The 27,525-nt window shown below is 37.8% G+C and overlaps 2 protein-coding genes across 6 annotated transcripts in view; one reads left to right on the top strand and one right to left on the bottom strand.

Annotated features, from left to right (window-relative positions):
• Window positions 1–10,806, bottom strand: part of LOC124615537 (protein O-mannosyltransferase 1) — a 160,969-nt gene extending 150,163 nt beyond the window's left edge. The window contains exons 1-2 of one of the 3 annotated variants that reach the window (XM_047143502.1): window positions 10,648–10,803; window positions 10,378–10,525 (exon numbers count right to left, since the gene is read on the bottom strand). In XM_047143502.1, the coding sequence (XP_046999458.1) occupies window positions 10,378–10,491 (114 nt within the window). In that variant the 5' untranslated portion in view covers window positions 10,492–10,525; window positions 10,648–10,803. Of the gene's footprint in view, window positions 1–10,377 lie in introns of all 3 variants that reach the window. The other 2 variants (XR_006979799.1, XM_047143501.1) reach the window with 2 other exon arrangements.
• Window positions 10,499–27,525, top strand: part of LOC124615538 (ATPase WRNIP1-like) — an 80,278-nt gene continuing 63,251 nt past the window's right edge. Inside the window, exons 1-2 of one of the 3 annotated variants that reach the window (XM_047143507.1) lie at window positions 25,624–26,981; window positions 27,078–27,293. Coding sequence is in view for 1 of the 3 variants with exons in the window: in XM_047143503.1 (XP_046999459.1) it covers window positions 10,906–11,142 (237 nt within the window). In the remaining 2 variants the exon portion in view is untranslated. Of the gene's footprint in view, window positions 11,143–25,623; window positions 27,294–27,525 lie in introns of those variants that run through there. The other 2 variants (XM_047143503.1, XM_047143506.1) reach the window with 2 other exon arrangements.

Raw genomic sequence — 27,525 nt, 5'->3', positions numbered from 1 at the left:
TATACCTTCATGTCCTGCCTTTGTTTGTTCTTATTTTCCTTGCACTTATCACCATACACTTTGTCTTTTTCTTATTAATTCTCTTTCAGAGTTCCTCACAGGTCTCATTTAATTCTTTTAGCATTCCAGTAATAGTTTTTTCACATTCTACCAATAACACCATATCATCTGCAAATGGAGTACACTGTACCCTCCTATCACCAACCTGCACTCCTCTTTTTCATTTGACACATTTCTCAATAATTTGCTCTAAATATCATTTAAACAGTATTGGGGAAAGATACAACTCTTGTCTCATTCCCCTTCCAAAAGTGCTTTCCTCTGTCATCTCATTCCCAATCTGTACTCATATTTTCTGTTGTAGGTGTAGCTTCTTAATTAGCCTTCTATCCTTCCAGTTGACACTATTCTTGCTTAGATTGTCCATTAATTTATTTCACTGTACTCTATCAAAGGCTTTCTACAAGTCATGAAAACAACATAAATTTCTCTTCCTCTTCCAATGTATCTCTCACCTATAATTCTTAGTAGTCCAAATGCATCTCTTGTACCTTTCCCTCTTTATCATCTGTAGTAGAACTCTTGCTGCATGAGAAATCAAAGTTATTGTTCTAAAATCCTAACAATTCTTGACATTGCTTTTCTTGTCTAAAAGCCACCATAGATTCTCCTACAAGAGTTACACCAACAATTGATCAGATATTAATAAACACAAATGTAAATCAAATTTCTGTGCCAGAAATCTCAATACTGGCTTCAGTGATCACTATGCACAGTTTATTGCTTTACACACCCCAAGTGAAGCAATTGAGAAAGAGGAACTTGTAAAAGAAACAAGAAAATTCACTGACAAACAAATAAACTTCTTTATACAGAGACTAAGTGCAGAAACCTGGTATAAAGTGTATACTTGTGAAAATACTAACAAAAAGTTTGAAAAATTCATGGAAATCTTCGTGTCATACTTTGACGCTGTATTTTCATTAAAAAAACAAAAATGTCAACCTAACTTCCAAAAGACCAAACGGATTACAACAGGTATCAGAATCTCTTGCGCACAGAAAAGAAGATTACACAATATGGCAAAGACACAGAACATGCCTCATGAATTTCATATGTACCTGAAGAATTACAAGAGGATCCTCAAAAATGTTGTAAGGAAAGCTAAAACAATGGCAAATGACAAATACATTGAAAATTAAAAAAACAAATCTAAAGCTATATGGGAAGTTATAAAAAATCAAACAAGTGAAACTAAACAATATAAAAATATAAACTTATGTTATGAAGGACAAATGATTTCTTGCCCAACAAAAATTGCAGGGACCTTCAACAAATATTTTGCAAACGTAAGTGAACAGTTGGTGAGTGGACTGGAAGAACACAACAAAATGTCACCTCCATCATCCAATAGAGTGAGAAATATGTCTATATCATTGTTCCTTTCACCCACAAAGACTGAAGAAATTTTATCAGTTATAAAAACCTTGAAAACAGGGTACTCATGTGGAATTGATGAAATACCGGATGCAATTAGGCCTATTAAAAAATGCTGTCTTGCCTTAGCTGAACCCTTCACACACTTGTGCAACAGCTCGCTGGCATCAGGAACCTTCCCTTCATGCTTAAAAACAGCAAAACTGAAACCACTGCTCAAAAAGGGAAATCCAGAATGTGTTTCAAATTATAGACCAATGGCCCTATTCCCCGTATTTTCAAAAATTTTAGAAATTTTTTTTTTTATAAGAGATTGTCTGATTTCCTAAATAAAAATAAAATCCTCTCCTACACAGCATGGCTTCAGGAAAGGCTATTCAACTGAATGTGCAATATTTGAATTTCTTAATGAAATCTATGCAAAACTGGATGCAAGTGAGTTTGTGACGGGCATATGTCTTGATTTATCTACAGCTTTTGACGTAACTGAACATAATGCCCTACTGCAGAAGCTAGAGCAATTAGGAATTAGAGGTATATCCAATGAGTGGCTCAGGACATACCTATGTGCAATACATCGACCATAACAAAATCAGCTACTAATATTCAGGATATATGGCGTCCCTCAAGGATCAGTACTAGGACCCATTCTGTTTCTCCTCTATGTCAATGATCTTATGTACAACAGGTTTTGCCAAACTACCCTCCAATTTGCAGATGATACAAGCTTCCTTATTAGTGGCAAAACAGAAGAAAAACTAAAAGACTCCACTATCCAAACAATGAACAGTGTAGAACAGTGGTTCAGCTATAACAACCTAATTATAAACAAAGAAGAGACAGTAACACTGAACTTCTATAATCTAAAAGGAAGACACGACCAAACATATAAATCGAACTTGGGACAGAGTTCTTGAAAGTGTTGACAGCACAAAATTTCTGGGACCCTGGCTCCAGAACAACCCAAATGGGAGGTACACATTGAATACTTGCAAAGAAAACTAAGCAAAACCTCCTACATGATAAGGATCTTAAAAACTTGTTGCAGCAAAGCCTGTTAAATGTATACTACTCCTATGTGCACTCTGTAATTAAATATGCCATAATCTTCTGGGGCAATGCAACAACAAATATTAAACTTTTCAGGATGCAATAGAGAATATTAACAATTATTAAAGGGGTAAACAATACAAAATCATGCAGACCCATATTCAAAAAAACTGTGAGTTCTTCCTCTTCCTTGCATTTTTATCTACGAAACATCAGTTTTCATCATCAAACAATATATTGATAGACGCCCATATGTCTTATTAAAAAATGAAGATATACATGCATACAATACAAGGCAAAAATCTGACCTTCATATGAAACAGGTGAGAACATCAATTGTGCCAAAAAGGCACACTACATACTGGGATAAAGATTTACAATAATCTGTCTAACCATGTTAAATCAGTAGGTAAACTCGGCAGTTTTAAAGCTGAACTAAAGGCATATTTAATTGATCATTGCTTTTACACTCTGACAGAGTACCTAGAAGCCAAACAACAAAAATAAAGATGCATTATGAATATTCTACTTTGTATGTTGCCTCTAATGTGTTGTTGTATGTATGATTCTTTGTTAAATTACTTCAATATCTAGTCCTTAGAAATGCAATACAAACTGCATTTTATCTTGAAAATGCCTAACCATGTCCAATACCCTTGTATATATTCTATACAGGTAGGATTTGAAGGACTAAATAAATAAATAAAAATGACTCAATTAGTACCATCACTTCTCTCTATTCCCATACTTGTCCTGCTTTTATTTGCTTCAAAGATGAGGTCAGAAGCTAATCTATACATCATTTTGTGTTTTCCTTCCTTTTCTATTTTCTCTATTTCTTCACATCTCACTTTCACCCAGATCTTCCTTGCCGGTTCTGTTTCTATCCCCCCAATTCATTATTCAGTGTTCTGCACATTCTTCTCCCTCCCTCAGTTCCTATTGTCTTCTGTTTCCTTCTTTCTTCCATCCTACCTGGCACTGTCTTTGTTACCCATTCTTCCCTTATTCTCTAAAACTTCCTCATACCTACAACTTCCTCTGCAGAATCCTTAAGATTTTGTCTCCTTCTCTTCCATTCCTCATTTGCACTTTCTCCATTGGGATCTCTATCCCATTTTGACATAAATGTGTTTTCCACTTCAGTATACTTATCTTCTTCCTTTAGTCTTTCTAGGTCAAATTTTTCTCTTGGTTTTCTTCCTCTCACTCTCTTCAACCTTATTTGCAAGTCCGCCACCACCAGGCTGTGAGGGGAATCTATTTCTGCTTCATGGTATGCTCTGGCACTCTAGGCAGTTTTTGTACATATTCTGAATTATGATATAATCAATTTGGTACCTGTTGTCATTCAATCTAGTATCCATATACATCTTTGTCTTCTGTCACGTTAAAACAATGTGCTTTCAAACACAAGAGAATTTTCTCTGCAGAAATTAAACAGCCTTCACCACTGTAATCTTATTTCCCAATGAAAATCTTCTAATAACTCCCCCTTCTTTTCCCTCTCCTACCACAGCATTCAAATCCCCCATTGTGATGATGCAAGTGTTTCTTTTTTCTTTATCCATAACTTCTTCAAACTTTTCATAATATTCTTCTACTTCCTCATCAGTGTGCTTACTTGTTGGCATGTATATTTGTATTATAATGAAATCCTTCTTGTCATTTCTTGAACTCATCATCAGTCTTTCATCTGGGTATTCCAGTTTCAATGCATTTTTCATCAGCAGTTTCCCTATCACAACTGCCACACCACAGGTGCCACTCTTCTCAATGCCTGAATAAGACAATTTGTACTCTCCACTATTCAACTCTCTCTCACCCCCCCCCCCCCCCCCCCAAAAAAAAAAAATCTCACTTCATACATAACTAATAAATCCTGTCTATTCTTCATCATTTCTTGTTTGGCATTTTCAAGTTTGCCAGCCTGTAATAATGTGAACAAATTCAATGTTTCGACCCTGAACTTCTCTTCCCTCTTCATAGTCCTGCTTGCCCTTTCCTTCTTCATCCTCCTCCAGCACATCTATATTTGATACCAATATAATCCCCCCCTGGAGATACTGCTGAGGGGAAGTTTCACCTCTGTATCCCTTTACAAAGAGAGCCATACTCGTGTCACCTAGGAAAAACTTATGTGGTAGTAACTCATTCCCTTCCACATACGCAGATGGTTGTCCAGATGAATTCAGCCACTGAATATGAATCAGTCACTGTTTGTAGCAGCCTCTCTGAGAATACATGCAACAATTTCCCTCTTCTGTCCTCATCACCATACCAAAGTCTATCTTCTCCTCTGCCTCTGACAACATAGAAAAACAAAATGAAAAACAGGCTTCAAAAACAACAACCTGGGCGGTGGCGCCGGGGGGAGGAGGGGGGGGGGGGGTGAGGTGGGAACCAGGATTGGCCAAGGAAGGCCAACAGAAAGAAAAAGAAAACATACAAAGCCTGAAAAGCATGTGGAAAGTAATGTCACACTTAGGTCCATGCAGTCGCCTCCCACATACTCCCAAGAAAGGGGGGGGGGCCCTACGTGGACTACTAATTGTCTGGTTTCTCTTCTTCTGACCAATCTGACACAGCTGCCACCAGCATAGCTCTGAGGGACACAAATCTCACCATCAACATTAAGGTGGTAGTTCAAACTACCAAAGGAAATGAAAAAGATTATTTAAGTACGTCTGTCTAAAAAAGCAGCTAAACTTATCCTCAAAAGTAATGCACACTACACTATTAATAATCACTTAGAATATTGCGTAGTAATGAAAGGGGATAACAAAAACACCTTGTCACATTTGAGTACATTATCATGGTTTATTTCTTTCAAAAAGACATCATGTTGTAAACTACATGATGATAATGACTACAGACTCAAGTTTTTAGGTGGCCTGAGAGGTGCATTATTAAATGTGGCGAAAATGAAGTCTGGAGTTGGTGCAAGGGGCACAGCAGTATCTTCACAGTCCAAGAGTCATCAGCAAGTGTCCTTGATGTGTACCAATGAAGAGAGGAACAATGTTTTATATTACAAGTTAAAGGAAACAGTCCAGGAGTTACCAGCAGGTGTCATTAGTGTGTGACTCAAGGAACATTATACAATAGGGACATACCAAATGAGGCACTGCAGCTGTTAGGAGATTGATCTCATATTCAAGAGGATGGAGTTGTTCTCTCCAGCCATCCTGATTTAGGTATTCCTTGGTTTTCCTAGATACTAAGGCCAATGCTATGATGGTTCCTTAATCAAGGCAACAGCCAACAACCTGTCCTATCCGCATAGACTATCCGTCCTATCCTCATCTAGCATGTTATGTATGCTGTGTCTTTTTATATTTTTGACCCACTGATTTCATTGCATTACCCTGACAAATCCTATATCATTTTGAGATGATCCTTGGCTGAATAAAGAGTTATAAATAAATACATACATAAATAAATAAATAAAATAAAATGTACGGTGCATCATAAAAGGCAGCATATGGTTGTTGAGAACTCTCTCTCTGACAGGCATCATGCAGCTACTTCCTTGTTCGCACAGCACTATGAGGGACACATGATTGCATGTGAATATGATGACTTACTTTAATTTATATATGACAATAAGGGCGATTCAGATCAACAGATTATGAATCAAGTGATAAAATTTTTATTGACCTGAATATGGCTTGGCAATGAACTGAAAAAAGCTATAATAAAGGAGTTTTAGTGCTCTTGATTTTGGATTTTTTTTATCAACATATCTTGTTGTTTTCATTTAATCTTAGGGTTAAGTGGTTGATACTGGTACATCTATACTGATATATGAGTTTGAGTACAGTGTTGGCAGAAAATTGGTGCAAGTTCATGATACAGAACGACAAAGTGTCAGCACTGTGGGTACAAATGGTGGTACTGGAGGAGGAGAAGCACTAAAAGTAAGAACTTAACACGAAAAAATACTTTGTGATGCAGAGATGAGTGAATCATTGCAAACACTGAAAAATATTCTAATCGGTGAATTTATTTCTGTGATACCTACGAAGAATCAACAAATTCAATTCAGCAGGTGTATGAATAAGAATAAGAATCTTTATTAGCTGTTCAGTATTTTCTTATACAATGGGCATCGTCAATAAGTTCAATTACAGTATAAAGATCGTTATATTCTCGTAACAATGTATAAATAAATCATATGAAATTTAGTGTAGTACAATAGCACACATTTGGAATTTTATATATTATTAATTTTACAATAAAAAGGAAAACATTATACAGATTTATATTAAGCAGGGAGTATTCATGTTGATGACACTATGTCATTATCATATACATGTTGATAACACTATGTCATTATCCTAAGCTATTGATACAAATTTAGGTCCTACTACAGGCAGAGGTACCTTTCTCTATGTTAAAACAGCAAATCTGCCATATTACAATCTTCAAATTCATCAACTCAGTGAAATGCTTTACCTTTCAGCCATTGACCCAATGTTGTCTTCAATTTATTTTTAGATACTGTTTGTACAATTTTAGGGAGCATATTAAACAGTTCGAGGTCTACATATTTATAACTATTATGTATCTTAGACAGTCTAGAGTATGGCAGATCAATTGTGTGGTTTCGTCTTGTATTGTGGGTGTGGACAGATGACCTAAGGGGATATTGAGCTATGTTTTCTTTTACGTGTAGTAAACAATAATGGATGTACAAACAAGGAACTGTCATGACGTTAAGTTTTTTGAAATGTTCCCTGCATGTATCCCTAAGAGATAAACTCACTATACATCGAAGAGCTTTTTTTTGCCATCTGAAAATTAATATTGAATTGGGAGAATTTCCCCAGAGCAGAATACCATATGAAAGATGGGGATGGATATAAGCAAAATATGAATGCGGCAGTAAGTTTTGGCTGACATTACTCCTAAGCTTATAGAGTAGGAACATAGCACGTGCAAGTTTAGAACAGACGTATGTGTTATGTTTATCCCAGCTAAGTTTCTGGTCAATCATCATTCCTAGCAGTTTAACGAACTTATTTTCTTTGTTTAATACCTTCAAATTAAAGAATATTTCCTAAGTTTTTGTTTCATTTATGAATAGGGAGTTTGCACTAATCCAATGAACTGATTTTTCAAATATTATATTATTTTTTCTCGTACTGATTCAAGAGTCTGTCCTGAATTGATAAAAGTTGTATCGTCTGCATAGAGAACTGTTTTACAGGTAAATACTGCGGCATATCATTAACATACACTACAAACAGGAAGGGCCCAAGTATGGAGCCCTGTAGCACATCTCTTTTTATTGTTTGTGGGTTTGACAGCTGCCCATTTACTCTAACAAATTGTACTCTGTTGCTTAAGTAGGATTCTAATAATTTCAGGGTGTCCTCTTCCATGCCGTAGTGTCTTAATTTCATGATCAAAGTACTATGAGATACAGTGTCAAATGCTTTACTCAGGTCTAGGAGAGCAGCACAGGAGATTAATTTATTTTCAAAGCCATCATATATATCACTAACAATATTTTCAACTGCTTTAACTGTGGATAATTTAGACCTGAATCCATACTGTGAGTTACTTAACAAATTATTCCTCTCAAAATAGTGATTCATTTGTTGGTGAACACAGTCTTCGATTATTTTAGATATTATTGGGATTAATGAGATAGGACGATAATTACTTGGATTTGATTTATCTCCTTTCTTAAATATGGGAATAGTTACTGCTATTTTCAAACAGTCGGGGAAAAATCCCTTGCTGTAATATACGGTTAATGAGAGTGGTTAGAGGAGGCAGATCACTTGATATCTTCTTTATGACAAAGTTTGAGACACCATCGAAGTCCTCTGCTGGAACTACTTAGTTTTCCTATTGCTTTGCTAACATCATTTTCGGTTACTGTTGCCCAGCAGAATTTATGGACTACATACTTATTTGAACCTAGAAGAGTTTTAGCATCAAGCATGGCGTTGAAAGGAGACAAATCTTGTTGTAAACTGAAGTTAACAAAGTGTGAGTTTAAGATATCTGGGGCTATGGGTATAGCTAGTTGAGTTGTTGGTCTATTTATTTCACTTTTAATTACTTCCCAGGCAGGTTTACAGCTGTTTCTCGATTTAATAATATAGTTATCATTCACCCTACGTTTTTCCAAACTTATTTCAGATCTATAAATTTTTCTTATTCTAATGTACATCTCTTTGTACTCGTTGCTGTTATGAGATCTGTCCTTAAACATAAGAAGCATAATCCTGATGCTGTTGAGGTATGGTGTAAACTAATTATTTAGTCTCTGTGGTTTATGAGATTGGTTATTACTCTGTCTTTTTACTAATCTGGGACAACACTCATCAAATATTCTTGCAATTTCCTCTATAAATAATTTGCTTGTGTTATTCACACACATATAAGATGTCATTCCAGTTAACTGACCTTAATCTAATTCTAAACTCTCTTATGTTGCATTCATTCATAGGTCTAACAGTTTTGTGTTGTTCATCCGGAATGCTGACTGGAACTGTAATCCATAGGCCATCATGGTCAGCTAGGCCTAACTTGACTACTCCAATTTCAACATTATTTTCATGGATATTACTTATTATATCGTCTAAGCAGGCATTATATCCTGTAGGCTTATCATTTAGACAATAGCAATCAAAAGCTCTTAGGCTATCCAAGAATTCCAATATGATATGACTCTGTACCCTGATATCCATATTAATTTCACCAAAAATTAAGATTCTTTGGTATTTATATTTAGGCTTAGTTAGTAAGCCTAACAGTTTTTTAAAATTTACCATAAATTCATATTTACTAGAAGATGGTGTGCGATATACGGATGCAACAATAATATTATGTTTAGGTATATGTACAACTGCAGCCTCAAAGATGATGTCTATACACAGGTCTGTTACATCAATAGTAAAGTATTGTAGATTTACAACAAGAACAGTTATTGTGTACTGAATAACCATGAATCTTTGCTCTGTGGATATTTGAACCGGTACCTAGAATTTTGTCTGTCAACCAGTATAGTGCAATGCAATTTGAAATACAATAACAATTTTCAAACAATACTGCCTTGTAATTATAATAATAAATGCACAAAATTCCACAGATTGTGTATTTCAGTTTTCTTGCGGTAACACATATAAAAATTTACTGTAACAGCTACTACACAAACACAATGTCTAACAAGCTGAGAGGAAAACCACAAGATAAGCGAATGTCTGTATGCTCTGAAGAAGAAAAAGTTCACAAGCTGAATTACGTTAAGTTGTGGGGAACTGAAGGCATGGTGACCGCAGCTAACCGTTGTTGAGGTCTAAGTGACTGTGGGGTAAAAGTACCTGTTGGAGGGACAATACTCTTACAGTAGGAAATTCAGAAATGAAGTATGGTGTGGGAGAGAGGAGAATATAGATTCAATATGGCTTGAGTTTTGGTAAAACTATTTATTCTTTTTCAAATTTTTTACAAGATCTTTAAAACGAATCAGAAGAAATTTAAAAAAGGAATAATATTTAAGATCTGATATTGCACACCAATGCTACCAAGTGTGGAACACTCATGTACAACATTTTTATCTTTCCAATGTTGACATCGTTAAATATAGTTGGCATGGAATGTTTCCTTATTTAGACTAAAGTTTTAAACATAATCAACAGTCGATTTTTGCAAACATGATGTTTCAATAATACAAAATGAAATATTCAATTATTTATAGTTATTCTTAACGTCACCTTGCGCAACAATCACCTGCCCTATACAGACAACAATTACTACAAGATCACATTGCTCCCCGGGAATCTACATAGGCATTTCTACTAACATGAAAAAAAAAGCATAATTCATTTGCAAAGAAATAATTAACAGAAGTAGATTCTTTGCCCCTCTTACCTCATCTCTGTCGGACATACAGGGTTTCAAAGTATCGTAGTTTTCTATTCTCCCTTTAAGATGTGTTCCTTCCTTACGTTGTTCCTCCTGGTGTTGTGTTTTACTTTTTCCCATTTTCTTAGCGACTTTTGCTGAATTCTGATGCTTCCTGCATCGTTTTCCATCATCCATTATATTCAGTTACAAATAAAACATTAATTCTAAAAGTTACTCACTAAACCAAATGCATCCGTATTGTTAATACACATATCAATCAACGTAGACACGCACTCACGCAGCTACCCTACGAGTAGGTCACTCTACCGTAGGAATAACGGGACTTAAGTTATGCAGCTCTGAAAATTTTTATTGGGAAAGTAGTGTTCTGTGTCAATTACATAACCGAATAATGAAAAATCTGATTAGTTCGCTTGTGATTTGTCACAACTACCACACTAAAACTTAAAAAAGCCGCTAGGCGCTAACTATACTTTCGTTGCATACAAAATCTTTGGGATCTTAGTACATCTTTGATAAAACGAGGGAAAGATGAGTGAACAGAGCGAAAACGAAGTGAATTGTCCCGTCTGTGGAAAGAAGTATCCTGTTGTAGAAATAGAGTGTCATGTAAATAAATGTTTATTTCTCAGTTCGCAACAATCGGAGCAATCGGGCAGTAAAAGATCATCAAGTCTGCAGCAAGCAACGCCGAAACGTCACAAGAGTAGTGATGCATCTAGTGTATCCAAAAGTCTTATCAGCGAAACCGATTTCGAAAACAGTAAGGTAAAGTATATTTTCATTTATAACAAAGCTGTCTTATATGAATAGAGTGCAGTATTCAGATTCTGCGATCCATCCCAACGGACATAGCTAGTTTTATTGTAAGAGGGTAATTGTAAACATCAAAATTAATGACATGGTGTAGCTGTAGAAATGAAACATATACTACTATACAATATGAGCCTGTATAATAGTGGCAGAAAATGTAACCCTCGAGCGGGTGCGCACTTTGTACACATGTATACAATAGGTGTCTTTACGTTACATATATGATCTAAATCAGTTTAATCCTATTTTATTTAACCAACAAGAAGATAAACTTACACAATATTAGATTAACCAGTTTTATTAAACAATAATGAAATAAATTTTCATTACAATTAGGGTTTATTGTTAAATTGTGAAAGAACCTTCAAATCCCCATTCATTGTGTCAATTGGAGGGGAATTACTGATTTCTGACATTGTATGCATATTCCTTGACCTTTTTTCGTAACCTTTCTTAGTAATTTTGAGAAGTTTTTGTAGTGTGCAAGTACTGCAAGATCCTTGTTTGTTCTTGGCATTTTTCATTTGTGTACATCAGCAACTAAAACAAAATTCTCAATTTTTTTCATTCACACATGTAGAAATAAAATAAAAAAACACTTGCTTTGTTAAGATAAAGGAATTATTACTAACTAAAAAGGAAGCTATTAATTTTATTACTCTTAGGCCAATGTATCACACAGACGATTTCTTTTCTTTTAATCTTGTTGTAGTACACTGTAACTGTTACACCAACTTAGATTGCAGATGTGATGGATCTGAAAAACTGTACGAGAAACAGAAACACAAAACACACAAAAGAATTTAGCATAATGCCCTTGACAACCTCGACTATGAGCACAGTGGCATACTGCAAGTATGTAGATTGTACTTTTCCCCACATTGTAGAGAGAGATGGTTTTCCTTCCAACCTAAAAAGCAATTTTGGTGAAGACCACATTTCAAGTTCAGTAACACGCAACCTAAAGTTCATTGAACATAAATTATCAGTCAATATTTTTTCACTGCAAGCTCTCCAAATTAACTGCTGTGTAGGTTTCTTAATTTCAGAACATCAAAACTAGAACCGCCAAATGCAACCTGTGAAACAGGGCTATAAGATTTGAAAGAATCGAAATTTTAGCCAATTATTTTATTTATGATCGCGTGATAAATATTCTGAATCTGACATTGTGCTTTTCACAGTTTTTGTGCTGAAACTAAAAAAAAGTACTAAATTCAGCAGTAGATACAATTTTGCACTTTTTGCATGAAAATATTTTTATAGTGGTGCAAAAGAAGTGCGTGTTTGGCATTCCTTTCCCTCTCCTCCCACCCTTGCGGCAACATGGTGATCCAGTGGAACCCCAGAAACAGCTGCTGCAATTGGCCAGTGCCCAGCCCCTACCTCTTGACCCACTGAAATGTCAATCACAAAGTAATTTTAATCGAAATATACAACAGAACCTTGTGTCAAGTCTAAGAATAACCCCGAGGTTTTTGTTTGATTGTCCACTGAATTTAAGTCATGGTGTGTCATGTTGAAAGCAGCTATTTCAGTTGAATGCTACAGCATGAAGTCATGTTGACACACAGAAATATTATTTTAGTTGAAGAATGTAGTCAGTTTAGGAAGGAACACTTCTTCAATAACTTTCGAAAACCCAACAGTAGTGACACAGGCCTATAGTTACTCACACAATTCCAATCACCTTTTTTGTATAGGGGTATTGCTTCTGCTCTTTTTAGCTGCTTTGGAAAACCAGGATGAGTATGAATTGCAGATACCTAACGCAGGAAGGAGTATGTGTCTTGGTGATATTTTTATAATATGATCTGGGATACCATTGGCACCAGGTGAATATTTACTCTTCAGTGAATTAATGATGTTTAGGAGTTCAGTTGGGCCTGATGTACTGAGAAACGTGGATAGAGTGTTTATTTCAATGCATCACAATTAGTGCAGTTTTATATTGGGTGAATTTCCAAAATTTTCCTTCACTAATTTATCAGCAATAGTTGTGTAAGAGGAATTGAAATTCTTTGCAATTACCATATGATCAGTTAAACTTTTTTCATTCTGTGATAACACACTATTTTTTGGGGGTGTGCTCTTCCTCGTAAGACACTGTGCAGCTTTCCACGTGGAGGGTGAAGTCGGGTAAGGGTAACCATGGGGTTAGTGTAACTATGGCTTATGGTGCCTTAAAGAAGCTGTATTTTTACCTCTGACGTATCACACATGTTAATTCTCTCCTTTCTTTGTTATATTTAACAATAAGTTGTCAAATCTGACATAAATTGGTAATTAATCTTTGGACTTGAATTGATGTCTACATTTTCACTTTGTGAGTGAGTGACATGCTCAGAATTTGGTGGTCTGTCATTTTTGCAGTTTTAAAGATAACTACACAATTTTTTGGCTACGAATTAACTTTTGCATGATAATTTCAAATATGAGATTCATTTTACTCTACTGATAAAGAAAGCTCTTGAAATGCCAGGCATGGTCACACCTACCCCAACTTTTTCCCTGGAACAGATTTATTTATTTAAGCCGTAACCTTGTTTTTGCTATCACACTAGATGAACTAAACTTGCCTTCCTGTACATATGGATATCAGAATACCTGATGTGCTGGATTTTTAGGCCTACTGAGTTTGTGTGAGATATATTCTATTTTTTATTTAAGTTTACTATATTTTTAAACGACGTTTTCTTTTATAAAATATGACACAGCACTGTAAAGAATGCCACAGTTTCAATTACAGTACAGTATGTGAAGCATTGTTTGACTGACAACAATGTTGAGCAAGATACTTCATTTTTGTGTTTTCTTTTCGTGTGTGCGGATGTATTGAGAGGTTGGACTACTGAAGGCTCATCAGCAAGGTTAGAATGTATTTCTCTTAGAAAAATTAGTTACACATAGGTAAACCTAAACTTTCATAACTTATCTATCCCATTGTTAAATTGTTTTATTTCAGATTTGTGACTTAGTGTGGTAGGCCAAGTTTTATCTGTGAAACATAGTGCCAAAATGGTTAGGAACTACTAGAGGAAGACAAACCGTGCTACTTCGTACACAAAAGAACAGTTTTCCAGTGCAATTGATGATATACAAAGAGTAATTTGTACTATACATCAGGCTAGTGGGTCATTTCATGTCAATTCAACCAATTTGAGAAAATGTTCCAGCTGATAGTCTCAGGTTGAACTTAAGCACACCAATGCTACCAAGTGTGGAACACTCATGTACAACATTTTAATTTCCTCTGCCAAATAGTTCCAGAATTATGGCTTGTGAAAGAAAGTGGTGTGACCCGGAAATTGCAATCCGCATCTGGCAATCTATCTTCAGACCCAACTTCAAGTCTTAATAACTTTGGAACTATTCCGCACAGTCCAGTAACATTTTTACAACCCAGTAACATCCACTTAGAAAACACACTCTATGAATCAAAACACCAACAACATATTTCTGTGTGAAAATAAAAAATTCCAAAATGTGATTAAAAAAATGTAATACAGTAAAAGGTACATATTGTAGGTGCCCTCTATGCCAAATATAATTCACTCAGAAAGGGTATAATTTTTTTGTGGTAATCTTAATGTGGTCTAAACAAACACAAACTCATCTTGCCCATATCAGTCACACAAACAGAGTTACATGCACATGAAAATACAAAAATTTGAAAATTACCTGAAAAACATGGATTTTCTAAGTGTGGTAGCACAAAAGGGACAGGTGATATCCAAGCCAAATTTCAAACACTGGATAAGTAGACCATAATATAATACGTGGCAAAATTTCAACTTGTTATTGCAAGGCATTTGTGTACAATAAAAGTTGACAGAGATGTATTTGGTTACATTTCTTTTAACATGATTTAGCAAATAATAGTGATGATGCAGACAGCTTGTTTCAGATAAAGCTGCAGCAATTGTTGGGAACCATTAGGCAACAGAAAGTTAAACAATGGTAGTTTTCAGGGACAGAATGAGTCATTGTTAGGCAGGAACAACAAAGGAAACAAGCAACAATTACAGGTTACTCATGTTTTTAAGATTCTACTTCAGACTGGTTGGTACTGTTGTGGAAAGTCAGTATGGAGGAAGAAGAATGTACTAGTGGTGCTTTTGTTCAAACAAGTTGCAGTATTGGTAGAGCACAAGCATCTGAATGTCATAAAACAACATATGGAACAAAATGTGGCATTCGCTTTGTACTGTATGATCTGGATGAATCGGACCAAGATTTGTTGCTATGGAGATCCGGGATACACCCTGTGGGCACAAGAAGTACAGTTCCAGGAAACTTTAGTGTTTGTTATCATCATATGAAAGTGTTTCTGGATAAGTATTCTTTCCTACAAAGAAGTTGTTTTGATCCATTTCGGATTCATAAGAAGACAGTGAAGTGTAGCATCAGAGAAATTGATACAAAATCAGTATTGAAAATGAATCAGTGCATGGGACTTAATAAATACGAAACCAGGACAAAAGTTATGTTACAGGTGTGTTACACTGCTAAAAAATGAAGAATATTCTGATAATTTACATGACAGTGACAGAGAGATCAGCCACCTACAACCACAGCGGATGAGCAATAAAATACTTCAGTGACTGCTCTTGCTTTGTCTCCCATGAAGACACACAAAGATGGGAAAAGACAGGCCCAGGTATGGTAGAAGAAAACTACAAGAAGCTCAAATGGAATTGAAACACAAAATAGCTGACACACTAATGGTGGAAGAGGAAGAACTATCTGCTTCAAAGAAACAGAAATCATGCCAGAAATGCTCTGGTTTGGACAAAATTGTGCACAATTTGAAAGAAAAACGTGCCATATCCACACGCCAGAAAAAAGTAGCTATTCTTACCCTTGCACCTTCCAGCTGATCTATTGACTACACTGCAAAGGAATTCATTGTTTCTACATATATGGTAAAGCATCATCATCATCATTTAAGACTGATTATGCCTTTCAGCATTCAGTCTGGAGCATAGCCCCCCTTATACAGTTCCTCCACGATCCCCTATTCAGTGCTAACATTGGTGCCTCTTCTGATGTTAAACCTATTACTTCAAAATCATTCTTAACTGAATCCAGGTACCTTCTCCTCGGTCTGCTCCGACTCCTCTTACCCTCTACTGCTGAATCCATGAGTCTCTTGGGTAACCTTGCTTCTCCCATGCATGTAACATGACCCCACCATCTAAGCCTGTTCGCCCTGACTGCTACATCTATAGAGTTCATTCCCAGTTTTTCTTTGATTTCCTCATTGTGGACACCTTCCTGCCATTGTTCCCATCTACTAGTACCTGCAATCATCCTAGCTACTTTCATATCCGTAACCTCAACCTTGTTGATAAGGTAACCTGAATCCACCCAGCTTTTGCTCCCATACAACAAAGTTGGTCGAAAGATTGAACGGTGCACAGATAACTTAGTCTTGGTACTGACTTCCTTCTTACAGAAGATAGTAGATCGTAGCTGAGCGCTCACTGCATTAGCTTTGCTACACCTCGCTTCCAGTTCCTTCACTATGTTGCCATCCTGTGAGAATATGCACCCTAAGTACTTGAAACCGTCCACCTGTTCTAACTTTGTTCCTCCTATTTGGCACTCAATCCGTTTATATTTCTTTCCCACTAACATTACTTTCGTTTTGGAGATGCTAATCTTCATACCATAGTCCTTACATTTCTGATCTAACTCTGAAATATTACTTTGCAAACTTTCAATCGAATCTGCCATCACAACTAAGTCATCCGCATATGCAAGACTGCTTATTTTGTGTTCACATATCTTAATCTCACCCAGCCAGTCTATTGTTTTCAACATATGATCCATAAATAATATGAACAACAGTGGAGACAGGTTGCAGCCTTGTCTTACCCCTGAAACTACTCTGAACCATGAACTCAATTTACCGTCAACTCTAACTGCTGCCTGACTATCCATGTAAAGACCTTTAATTGCTTGCAAAAGTTTGCCTCCTATTCCATAATCTTGTAGAACAGACAATAACTTCCTCCTAGGAACCCGGTCATATGCCTTTTCTAGATCTATAAAGCATAGATACAATTCCCTGTTCCACTCATAACACTTCTCCATTATTTGCCGTAAGCTAAAGACCTGGTCCTGACAGCCTCTAAGAGGCCTAAACCCACACTGATTTTCATCCAATTGGTCCTCAACTAATACTCGCATTTTCCTTTCAACAATACCTGAGAAGATTTTACCCACAACGCTGATTACAGAGATACCTCTGTAGTTGTTACAATCTTTTCTGTTTCCATGTTTAAAGATTGGTGTGATTGCTGCTTTTGTCCAGTCTGATGGAACCTGTCCCGACTCCCAGGCCATTTCAATTATCCTGTGTAGCCATTTAAGACCTGACATTCCACTGTATTTGATGAGTTCCGACTTAATTTCATCCACCCCAGCCGCTTTATTCCACTGCAATCTATTGACCATTTTTTCCACTTCCTCAAATGTGATCCTATTTCCATCATCATTCCTATCCCATTCTACCTCGAAATCTGAAACATTACTGATCGCATTTTCACCTACATTGAGCAACTCTTCAAAATATTCCCTCCATCTGCCCAAGGCATCCACAGGATTCACCAGCAGTTTTCCTGACCTGTCCAAAATACTTGTCATTTCCTTCTTACCTCCCTTTCGAAGATTGCTAATTACACTCCAGAATGGTTTTCCAGCAGCTTCACCCATAGTCTCCAACCTGTTTCCAAAGTCTTCCCACGATTTCTTCTTGGATGCTGCAATTATCTGTTTGGCTTTGTTTCTTTCTTCAACATAACTTTCTCTGTCTACCTGGGTTCTGGTATGTAGCCATTTTTGATACGCCTTCTTTTTCCTTTTACAGGCTGCCTTGACTGTATCATTCCACCAAGATGTTTGCTTCATCCTACTTTTACACACTACTGTTCCAAGACATTCTTTAGCCACTTCTGGTACTGTGTCCCTGTACCTTGTCCATTCCTTTTCCAATGACTGTAATTGACTACACTCAACTAACTGGTACCTTTCTGAGATCGCTGTTATGTACTTGTGCCTGATTTCCTTATCCTGAAGTTTCTCCACTCTTATCCTCCTACATATGGACCTGACCTCCTGCACTTTCGACCTCACAATCCCAATTTCACTGCAGATTAAATAATGATCTGTGTCATCAAAGAATCCCCTGAATACACATGTGTCTCTCACAGCCTTCCTGAATTCCTGATCTGTTATTATATAGTCAATGACAGATGTGGTTCCCCTGCCTTCCCAAGTATACCGGTGAATGTTCTTATGTTTAAAAAGGAAGTTTGTGATTACTAAGCCCATACTGGCACAGAAATCCAAGAGTTGTTTCCTGTTCCTGTTGACCTCCATATCCTCTCCAAATTTACCCATAACCTTTTCATACCCTTCTGTTCGATTTCCAATCCTGGCGTTAAAATCACCCATGAGCAGAACACTGTCCTTATCCTTTACTCTAACAACTACATCACTGAGTGCCTCATATAAACTATCCATCTTATCTTGATCTGTTCCTTCACAATGCGAATATACTGACACAATCCTAATTTTCTTGCTAGACACTGTCAAATCTATCCACATCAGTCGTTCGTTTACATACCTTATTGCAACTACACTGGGTTCCATTTCTTTCCTGATGTAAAGCCCTACACCCCATTGTGCTATTCCTGCTTTGACTCCTGACAGGTAGACCTTGTATTGTCCCACTACCTCTTCTTTCTCACCCCTTACCCGAATGTCACTGACAGCTAAAACGTCCAGCCCCATCTTACTTGCAGCCTCTGCCAGGTCTACCTTCTTCCCAGAGTAGCCCCCATTGATATTAATAGCTCCCCATCTCATTACCATTTGTTTGCCAAGTCGTATCTTAGGAGTCCCTGGTTTGTCAGTTAGAGGTGGGACTCCGTCACCTCCAAAGGTCCGAGGCATTTTGCTCTGATTGTTGCCAGCATCATATTTAAAGTATCAGGGAAGCAGGTTGCTAGCCTTACTTGCCCCAAGTCCCATTGGGTTTTACCCCTAACGGCTGAGGGACTAACCGGTGGATTTGGTAGTCTTTGCCGTATGAGCACAAAGGTGACCACGACTCAGAATATGTTCGAGATGCCCAGCCTTATTCCAAAGTAACTGGTATCCTGACTGTCGGGACCACTTACTTGGCCACTCATACGTTGCCCGTGGTTCATGAACTAGGACATGACTACAGGAACCCACACCATGAACCACATATGGTAAAGCAAGCTACAAAAATAAAAACAACCCAAGGAGTGCTTCCACAACTTCAGCAGGCTCAGGGTAAGCAATTGAGTTTAGAAATAAAGGTGCTAGTGTCGGAGTTTTATGAAAATAATGACTACATCCAAATAATGCTTGGAAAAAAATACTATGTAACGGTGAAAAGGAGAAATATACGTGTACAGATGCAAAAAAGAACTATATGTAGAATTCAAGGAATAGTATCCCAATACCAAAGTAGGTTTATAATCTTTTTCCCATCTTCGGCCAAAATGGGTTGTGTCTGTAAGTGCAAGGGGCACAAACAACAATGTAATATGGCTGTTGTCTTGCATTAACAAAACCTTGATTTCTGAATTACGTTCCATAAATTACAGGAATTCATTAAGTCTCTGAGGTAGCCTTTACAAGGCATCTGCAATTATAAAATGGTTGCCTTTAATATATAAGATCTCAAAGTAGAATTCTTGCAAATACAAGCATCACCTGCTATTCTCTGGTGTAACAGCTTGTAAGTTAAAAGAAAGGACTAGGACTGATCGCAGAAAACTACCCCACAGGTAGTATTCAAACTTTTGAAATTCCCATATTACTGCAAGAGCCTTGAGTTCTTTTATCAGGGTGTATACGAACTGGGACAATCGGGAGAAAACCGGAAAAAACCCGAGAATTCTTTAAAATTCCGGGAATTTTTCATTGTTTTGGTTTTCAGTTAAATTTTTGTGTTTTTTGACTGGTAAGAACCAATGATCCAACAATTACTCTATCCCGCTACTGCAGAATAATACTGTAGCAACAAAACATGAACGAGAGAAAAAAAACGGAAATAAAACTTAAGTTGCAAAGTAAATGCGCCGTATAAAACAACAAAACACAGTGTTCATACAAGCGTCTGCACAGTGTGTCGAAGGCTTAGGAAGACTATGCATTGCTCCATAACAACAAATTGCCTTCGATTTGCGTGATGGGACAACTGTTTAAATTATAGAGTCGTTTGAGCAGTTGCGGGCAGGCTATTGCGCATGCCCAGTTTAGTTGCGTATGAGTAGTACCTTCTCCCGCTTCTGGTTACAGAAGTGTGCCGGGCGCCACTACCTAACATTGCCCCGGTTCGGAAATATAGTAAATTTGGGGCTGATGCACAGAGCAGTCAGAGTTGTGGTGGGGAGGTGGGTTGTTTCGTCTTCGTTCATTGCTCTCACGTTAAATGATGATGAAACGGATTTTGTTGGCCGGGAGCTATCAAATGACTTAAAATGCGTTCACTTAGTAACGGAAGGCAAAAACATGTTACTAGTTTCAGATTTTATTTCCACTTTTCTGACAGTCAAGCATTAATCGTCTTGCAGAACAATGAAGTTATTTTTGTCGGTTTGCTAAAGAGATTTAGCTTTTATTAATCTTTTCTGCTGGAGCAGTCAATTTATTTGAAACGAAGTGTTTAATTTCACACTCTTGACTGGTTTCAACTGTTCGCTTTATTTCAAGTGCATGTATGGCATTGTACCATAATAAAGAACCAATCATGAGATATTACAGCACTGGTACTCCAAGAAAATTTACATCCGAATATGGACATACGAATGTGCACTTTAAGCCGAATTATGCGTTTTAGTGTGGTTCACGAAATTCCGATGTTCGTGACGTATCCTCTGATGTCTTGTTTCTTTTGTGACATAATGTAAGGTCTTTTAATGTTTTACACGTACGAACATATGGGCTTCCTGCGTCATTGTAGCTGCACGAGCGAGGTAACGCCTGTTATCTTGCGCTCTCTTGCAACTGCTGAAACGAATCTATCCCTGACAGGTTGCGGGAAAATATTAGCGTTACATTCAAAGCTGAAAAGCGTTACATTCAAATTTGTGTGATGTATCTTAACTTAAACCATGAACTTTTCTTATTTGTGCGTTCGCGCTACTTAAGAGTGATATTGCTATTGGCAGACTACATCACGTGTCCTATGCTGTCATCAGCGGGCGAGATCAAGTGACATGAGCTATGACTGGCTTACAAAAGTGCATCGCAATCTCGATTTCAATCCTTGAGAAAGTGACATGCGGTGTTTGGTGGAATTCAAATTTATACCTTCGTAATACGAAAATATTCAGCGCACATCCCCTTCCGCCACTCTCTCGGGAGTTTCGTTTTCTGAAGTGCCGTGAAATTCTACGTCGGTATATAAAACCATAAACATTCAAAGGATTGATGAGTTTTACAGTGCCGAGGAAGAGTATACTGTCACTTAACACGGAAAAATTGTATTTTCATCCTGGAGAACGTGTATTTTTAACTGGGAAATCCGGAACTTTTTTTTCTTTGTCCATGTGTTCAGTCTCGGATAATGTTCGACAAGCGAAACTAATCACCTTGGGGTTAAGTTTCCCAGCCTTGTTAGTAATCTGGAACACAAGCAGCTTAGTGTAAAATATTGACATTCAATAGGTCTTCCTTTATGCTGTCAGAATCAGCCTGACGCTGGTCGTCAATATCTATGGGTGGCTCTTTCTTAGAAGAAAAGTTGTTTGGGTATGAATTTTTAAAAAAATGATACTAGGCCTATATATGTCTTTAGCTGATTCTTATTCTGGGCTGCACTACAGTGTCTGATTGCGTCAAGTTTCTGTGGGTTTGGGAGTATACCTTATTGAGATATTATGTGGTCAAGGAATTTAACCTTTTCTTTACCAAAACGGCATTTCATTAGATTGGCAGCTACTCCAAACTCCGAAAATCTGTATAGGACTTGCGCTAAGAGTCTTAGATGTTCTGCCCAGATGAGGGTAGCTATTAAAGGATTGAAACTTCCTGGCAGATTAAAACTGTGTGCCCGACCGAGACTCGAACTCGGGACCTTTGCCTTTCGCGGGCAAGTGCTCTACCATCTGAGCTACCGAAGCACGACTCACGCCTGGTACTCACAGTATTAAAGGATTGATTTACTGTAAATTTATGCCACTAACCCACTATATTACAATGGAATATTGTGGTACAGTCCCACTTAAGTGTCCAACAGTGAAAAAAGAAAAATTATAAACAAATTAAGCCAGAGGTGCATACTTGAAGGAAATTTTGAGTAAGCTCATAAAGGTAATGCACATCTGTTTTGATGTTATACACTTCACACTTTACTTCACAGACCTCGGAGACGATCTGGAGACCTCTATTTGCATCTTCAAAATCGTGTATTGCCATCTCTTGCACCAAAGATGGCATTTAACATTTCAGGCATGCTCCTGATTAATGCGGTAATGCTCTATTGATGAAACATATCCTATTCTTACAGAAGGGCATTCCATAATTCCTGTAGGGTCTCTGGATAGTGCTGATGGACTCCTTTCCCCAGCTGGTCCCAAACGTGCTCAGTATGATTCAAGTCAGGGCTCTGAGCAGGCCAACCCATAACGTGAGTCCCTGTTTCATCCAGGAACTCTTGGACATTTCTCGCAACATCTGGACGTGCATCAGTGTAAAATCGTCACCAATAAATGGAGTGAAAGGCACAACATGGTTCAGAAGGATTTCTTCCATGTACTGATGTGCGGTAAGGCTCCAATACTCCATGAAGATCAAATCCGCCCTTTCAGCTGTATTGGATTCCTGCTGACACCATTACAGAAGCAACCTGAAAGGGCATCCTGGGTGAGACTGTGCAAGGGGAATACCTTTCCACTGGCCATTTCCAGACCCACTCTCTTTCATCAGGTGATTGGAGGCCAAATCACAACTCACTGATGAATAACACTTCATCCCGCTGTTTTACTGTCCATGCAAGATGTTCCCTTGTGAAATGTAGTCAAGCTGAGCAATGCTCTCTGGTGAATTCCGGACCTGTAGGAGATTTCTGGACTGAAGAGTGACTTCCTCCAGTCTTCAAATGGTTCTCCCACTAACTATGAGCCTTTGAACGTGTTGGAGTCGATTTCGTGCTTAAGTTGTGGTGGTTTGACGATTGCGGAGAGCTTGAAGTTGTAAAAAGTGGTCATCTCTCTTCAATGGTGCTCACCTCGGACCTGTTCCTGGTCTCCTTGCAAAGCCTCCAGTTTCCCTGTACCTTTGTACAGTTCTGGAAATCGTGGAAGGTGTAGTCCTCAACACTTCTGCAACGTAATGCATGCTCCAGCCACCTACCACCAAAGCAACAGCTTTCGCAGCTTTTTCAGTGCTTAACGGCATCTTTACTCCAGGAAACTGAGTACAACGATCACAGAAAGATCCTACAAACACATGTGATTTTAAAGGGAAACAATTCACGATACAACAATAAGTGCTACAAGAGCGGGAAAAAATTTTTCACTCACATTAAGTGATGCATTTTCCAGATTGTGCAGGAAACAATAATTCAGGCTAGTGCAATAACCAATCAACACTTCATTGTTCGCTCGCAAAGCAACGCCAATAACATACCATGTCCCAAAAAATTGGTCGAAGTGCTTCACTTTGATTAAATAGATAATTACACATCATTTATAGGGTGTTGCGTTTTTCGTGCTGGTAAGTGTATTATTATGAGATGTTTGACATTAAAAAATTTTAATAATTGTTACTCTAGGTTGTCAGGGCACGCCCTAACTGGCAAAATTATTTTATTTATCACTTGTGCATCAAGCATGAGGTGGACACTACTATCCAGCTTACCAACAGCCAAGATAGGACTACAGTATGGGGAGAAAGAAGGCTGCATAACTTCCCAATATCTCATTCTATGAATTTTCCTTCTCACTGCCTCCTCCTTCACGCAGTGAATGGGTTATGAAGAGAAAAAAGGTTAATGGGAGTACACCTCCATTAATGTTTATATCTTTTTATTACGCCAGGGTGTCTTCCAAAAACATATGCATATCTGTCAGTTCCTGAAGCTCCTCTTTTTGGTCTTCGGTGAAACACACAGATTCGCTTACCTTGTTGAGTATGATGTTAGGCTCTATGTACTCTTATGGTAGATGAACCTTTGTTATTAAAAAAAAAACAGCTGGGTAAAATAATTGTATTTGGATATTTGAGGTGTGCTCTTGTTTATTTCCATTGTCTGTTTTAACCAAATCTGCTGAGAATTGTGGTCATAGATTTATTTTCTAAAAGTGTCCATACAATTAAGGCATTTTCTTATCAGTTTCTCAGGCACTAAGAGAATACATTGTTAAAAAAATTATTAATTTTAACACGGGTTAATTTTTGCAGTTTGACTCCCTTGCTTCCTACTGCTGTCTATATTTTGCAGTTCTGAACTTGAACTGTTGGTATGCAGCCTCACATTTGCAATCCATCAAATAGTCCATGAGGTATCACGTTCTTGTTGTGGCACTGATACCTAGTAACATAGGTACATTTATTTGGGCATTAACTATTGCTTGCACTGTTTCCTCAAATTCCCTTTCATGGTTAGTGGTATCTTCCTGGTACAATTCATCTTTGATATCTCCACTGTGATCATATGTAGTAAAACAGTTTTTAAGTGGTAAATAGTCTTCACAGGTGTGCTGCCGGATGATGTTGTGCAAATCCCACAATACTTCCTTGGAGCAACTGTCAGACATCATCAGGTAGTTGAACCTCGCTGGTGGCTAGGTATGACTGACAAGATCCGCATGTCGACACCGCTGTATATAGAGCACGCACGTGAAGATTGCGCAGGCGCGGGAACCACATGCTGCCAAAGTTATGACGGGTCTATTATCGAAAGCTCTTTGCTTTCTCATCGTGATTTAACAGCAGCCAATGCAGGGTTCTGGGCTGTACTCAATTGAAATCCTGCATCCCTGTTGATAAGGTTATCAGCTGTACGGATGTGTATTGCTTCCTTAATGATGCAATCCCAGAAAGAGGATGCTGGGAATAAAACTTCCATCTTTTCATAAATCATGTGATGTCCTGTGTTCAGATAGTGTTCTGCAATTGACGACTTCTCCGGTTGGCATAGGCATGTATGACGCTGATGTTCATCGCAACGTTCTTGTACTGTGCGACATGTCTGACCTATATATGCCGCCCCACACTGACAAGGAATCTTGTACACACCACGTTTCCTCAGACCGAGATCATCCTTAACCGAACCTAACAGGTTCCTCAGTTTTGCAGATGGTCGAAAAACACACTTGATGTCATATCTTGCGAGGACTCTTCCGATTCTTGACGACATGGCACCAAAGTATGGCAAGAAGGCCAAGGTGGTGGGTGTCTTCGTATCTTCATTCTGCTCCATAGATTGAACTCACTTGTGCGTGAATGCATTACGTATCTGTCTCTCAGAATAACCGTTTTGACGGAAGACTGTCATCAAATGTTGCATCTCACTCAGCAGGCTTTCAGAGTCAGATACCATACGCGCTCTATGAACTAGCGTACGTAATGCACTACCGCATTGTGCTGGATGATGGCAGCTTGTGGCCTGCAAATATAGATCTGTATGCGTTGGCTTGCGGTATACGCTGTGTCCCAAGGCTCCATCTGCTTTCCTTCGTACCAAAACATCAAGAAAAGGTAAAGTGCCATCTTTTTCCACTTCCATAGTGAAGTTAATATTCGGATGGAGTGAATTTAAATGTTGAAGAAACGTAGGTAGAGTATCCAGTCTGTGTGGCCACACCACAAACATATCGTCAACATACCGCTGGAAACAAGAGGGTTTGAGAGTGGCTGACTGTAGTGCTTTATCTTCAGAGTCCTCCATACAATAATTGGCCACCACAGGAGAAAGAGGGCTCCCCATGGCGACACCATCCATTTGTTCAAAATGTTGGTCTTGAAATAAGAAGTATGTCGAAGTAAGCACATGTTTAAATAGTGCCACTATGTCCTCCTCAAACTTGTTACTAATAAGCTCTAAAGAGTCCTGCAAGGGCACCTTTGTAAATAAAGACACAACATTGAAGCTTACTAAGAGATCTGATGATTGCAGTCTAAGAGTTTTCAAGCCTCTCCACCGTTATGATGGCAACAATATTCCAATCATGAAACGAAAACAGTTACGACAATTAATACTACTAAAGATTACAAAATATGCAATTATATAACATTTAAAAAATAACTTCATACTTTCTCTCTATGGCACCCTCCAGGAAGCGGTTGCCATTGTATAAAAATAGAATTAATTTGGCGAGAAAGAAAGGTATAGTGGCAGTATTTTACCCAACAGTGCCTGTCGATTGGTAAATTTATCCCCTCACAAACACCATGCTTTCAAACTTCTGCAACGTGAATTCAAAATGATTAGCCTTGAAAGTTCTCTTCCTATTAATGCAAATACCTCTTCTCTCTAGTAGTACGACAGTGCCGATGACGTGGGGGTCGTCTTCTGCAGGATTATTCCCGTGCATCCGAAGATTTGCTGCAGTGTTTCATGATGCGCGTAGAGGGGAACATGTGTACTTGAAATTGTAGAAATAAAATTCTTCCCTTTCACAAGCTATCCAACTTTTAGTTGTTGGACACAGAACAAATATACGTCCCTACACTATGGCAGACAAGAACAGAAGAGCTATGTTACTAACATTAAAACAAGAGAGATGGTGTAAAAAAATCTGAAGGTACATCATTTTTAATTTTTTCCTCGCCCTCACAGATTACATTAATGCGGCGTAATATGAATCGATATATCTTTGGCGCTTTCAACTGGTTTCCAGTTAAACCTATCCTACAACTGAGCTATGGTAGCCAGTAGGCAGGAAATTAGCAGACTAGGTTTATCATAACAACTGAGCTATTTTTCATATGTATCGCTTCACCGAAGTTAAGCTAAAATAAGCATAATGGGTAACATAGACAGTTCATTTACAACCAAGGATTAGACAGATCTATCAAACATAAGGAGGAGACATGGTGGAGAAACGTTCCCCTGGGTAAGTTTAAAAGTTTTGAGCCCATGATTATACCCCAGTTTGCTAACGAACTGAATCATTTTCCATTTTATTTATTACTTGGATCTATGTTTGTACTAACTTTGTGTGTTTCATAGGCACACAACAAGTCTGAAGTGTTGTAGGGAGTAGCTTACTCACGTGACTAAGTGTTCTTTTAAGTTATCAACCTAATAGTGTGAGTGCATAATCTGATTTTACTGAGCTTTATTAC

The sequence above is a fragment of the Schistocerca americana genome, chromosome 5, assembly GCF_021461395.2.
Source record: "Schistocerca americana isolate TAMUIC-IGC-003095 chromosome 5, iqSchAmer2.1, whole genome shotgun sequence".
NCBI lineage: Eukaryota > Metazoa > Arthropoda > Insecta > Orthoptera > Acrididae > Schistocerca > Schistocerca americana.
The sequence above is the reverse complement of the archived record's forward strand: the minus strand, read 5'-3'. Positions and strand labels throughout refer to the sequence as shown.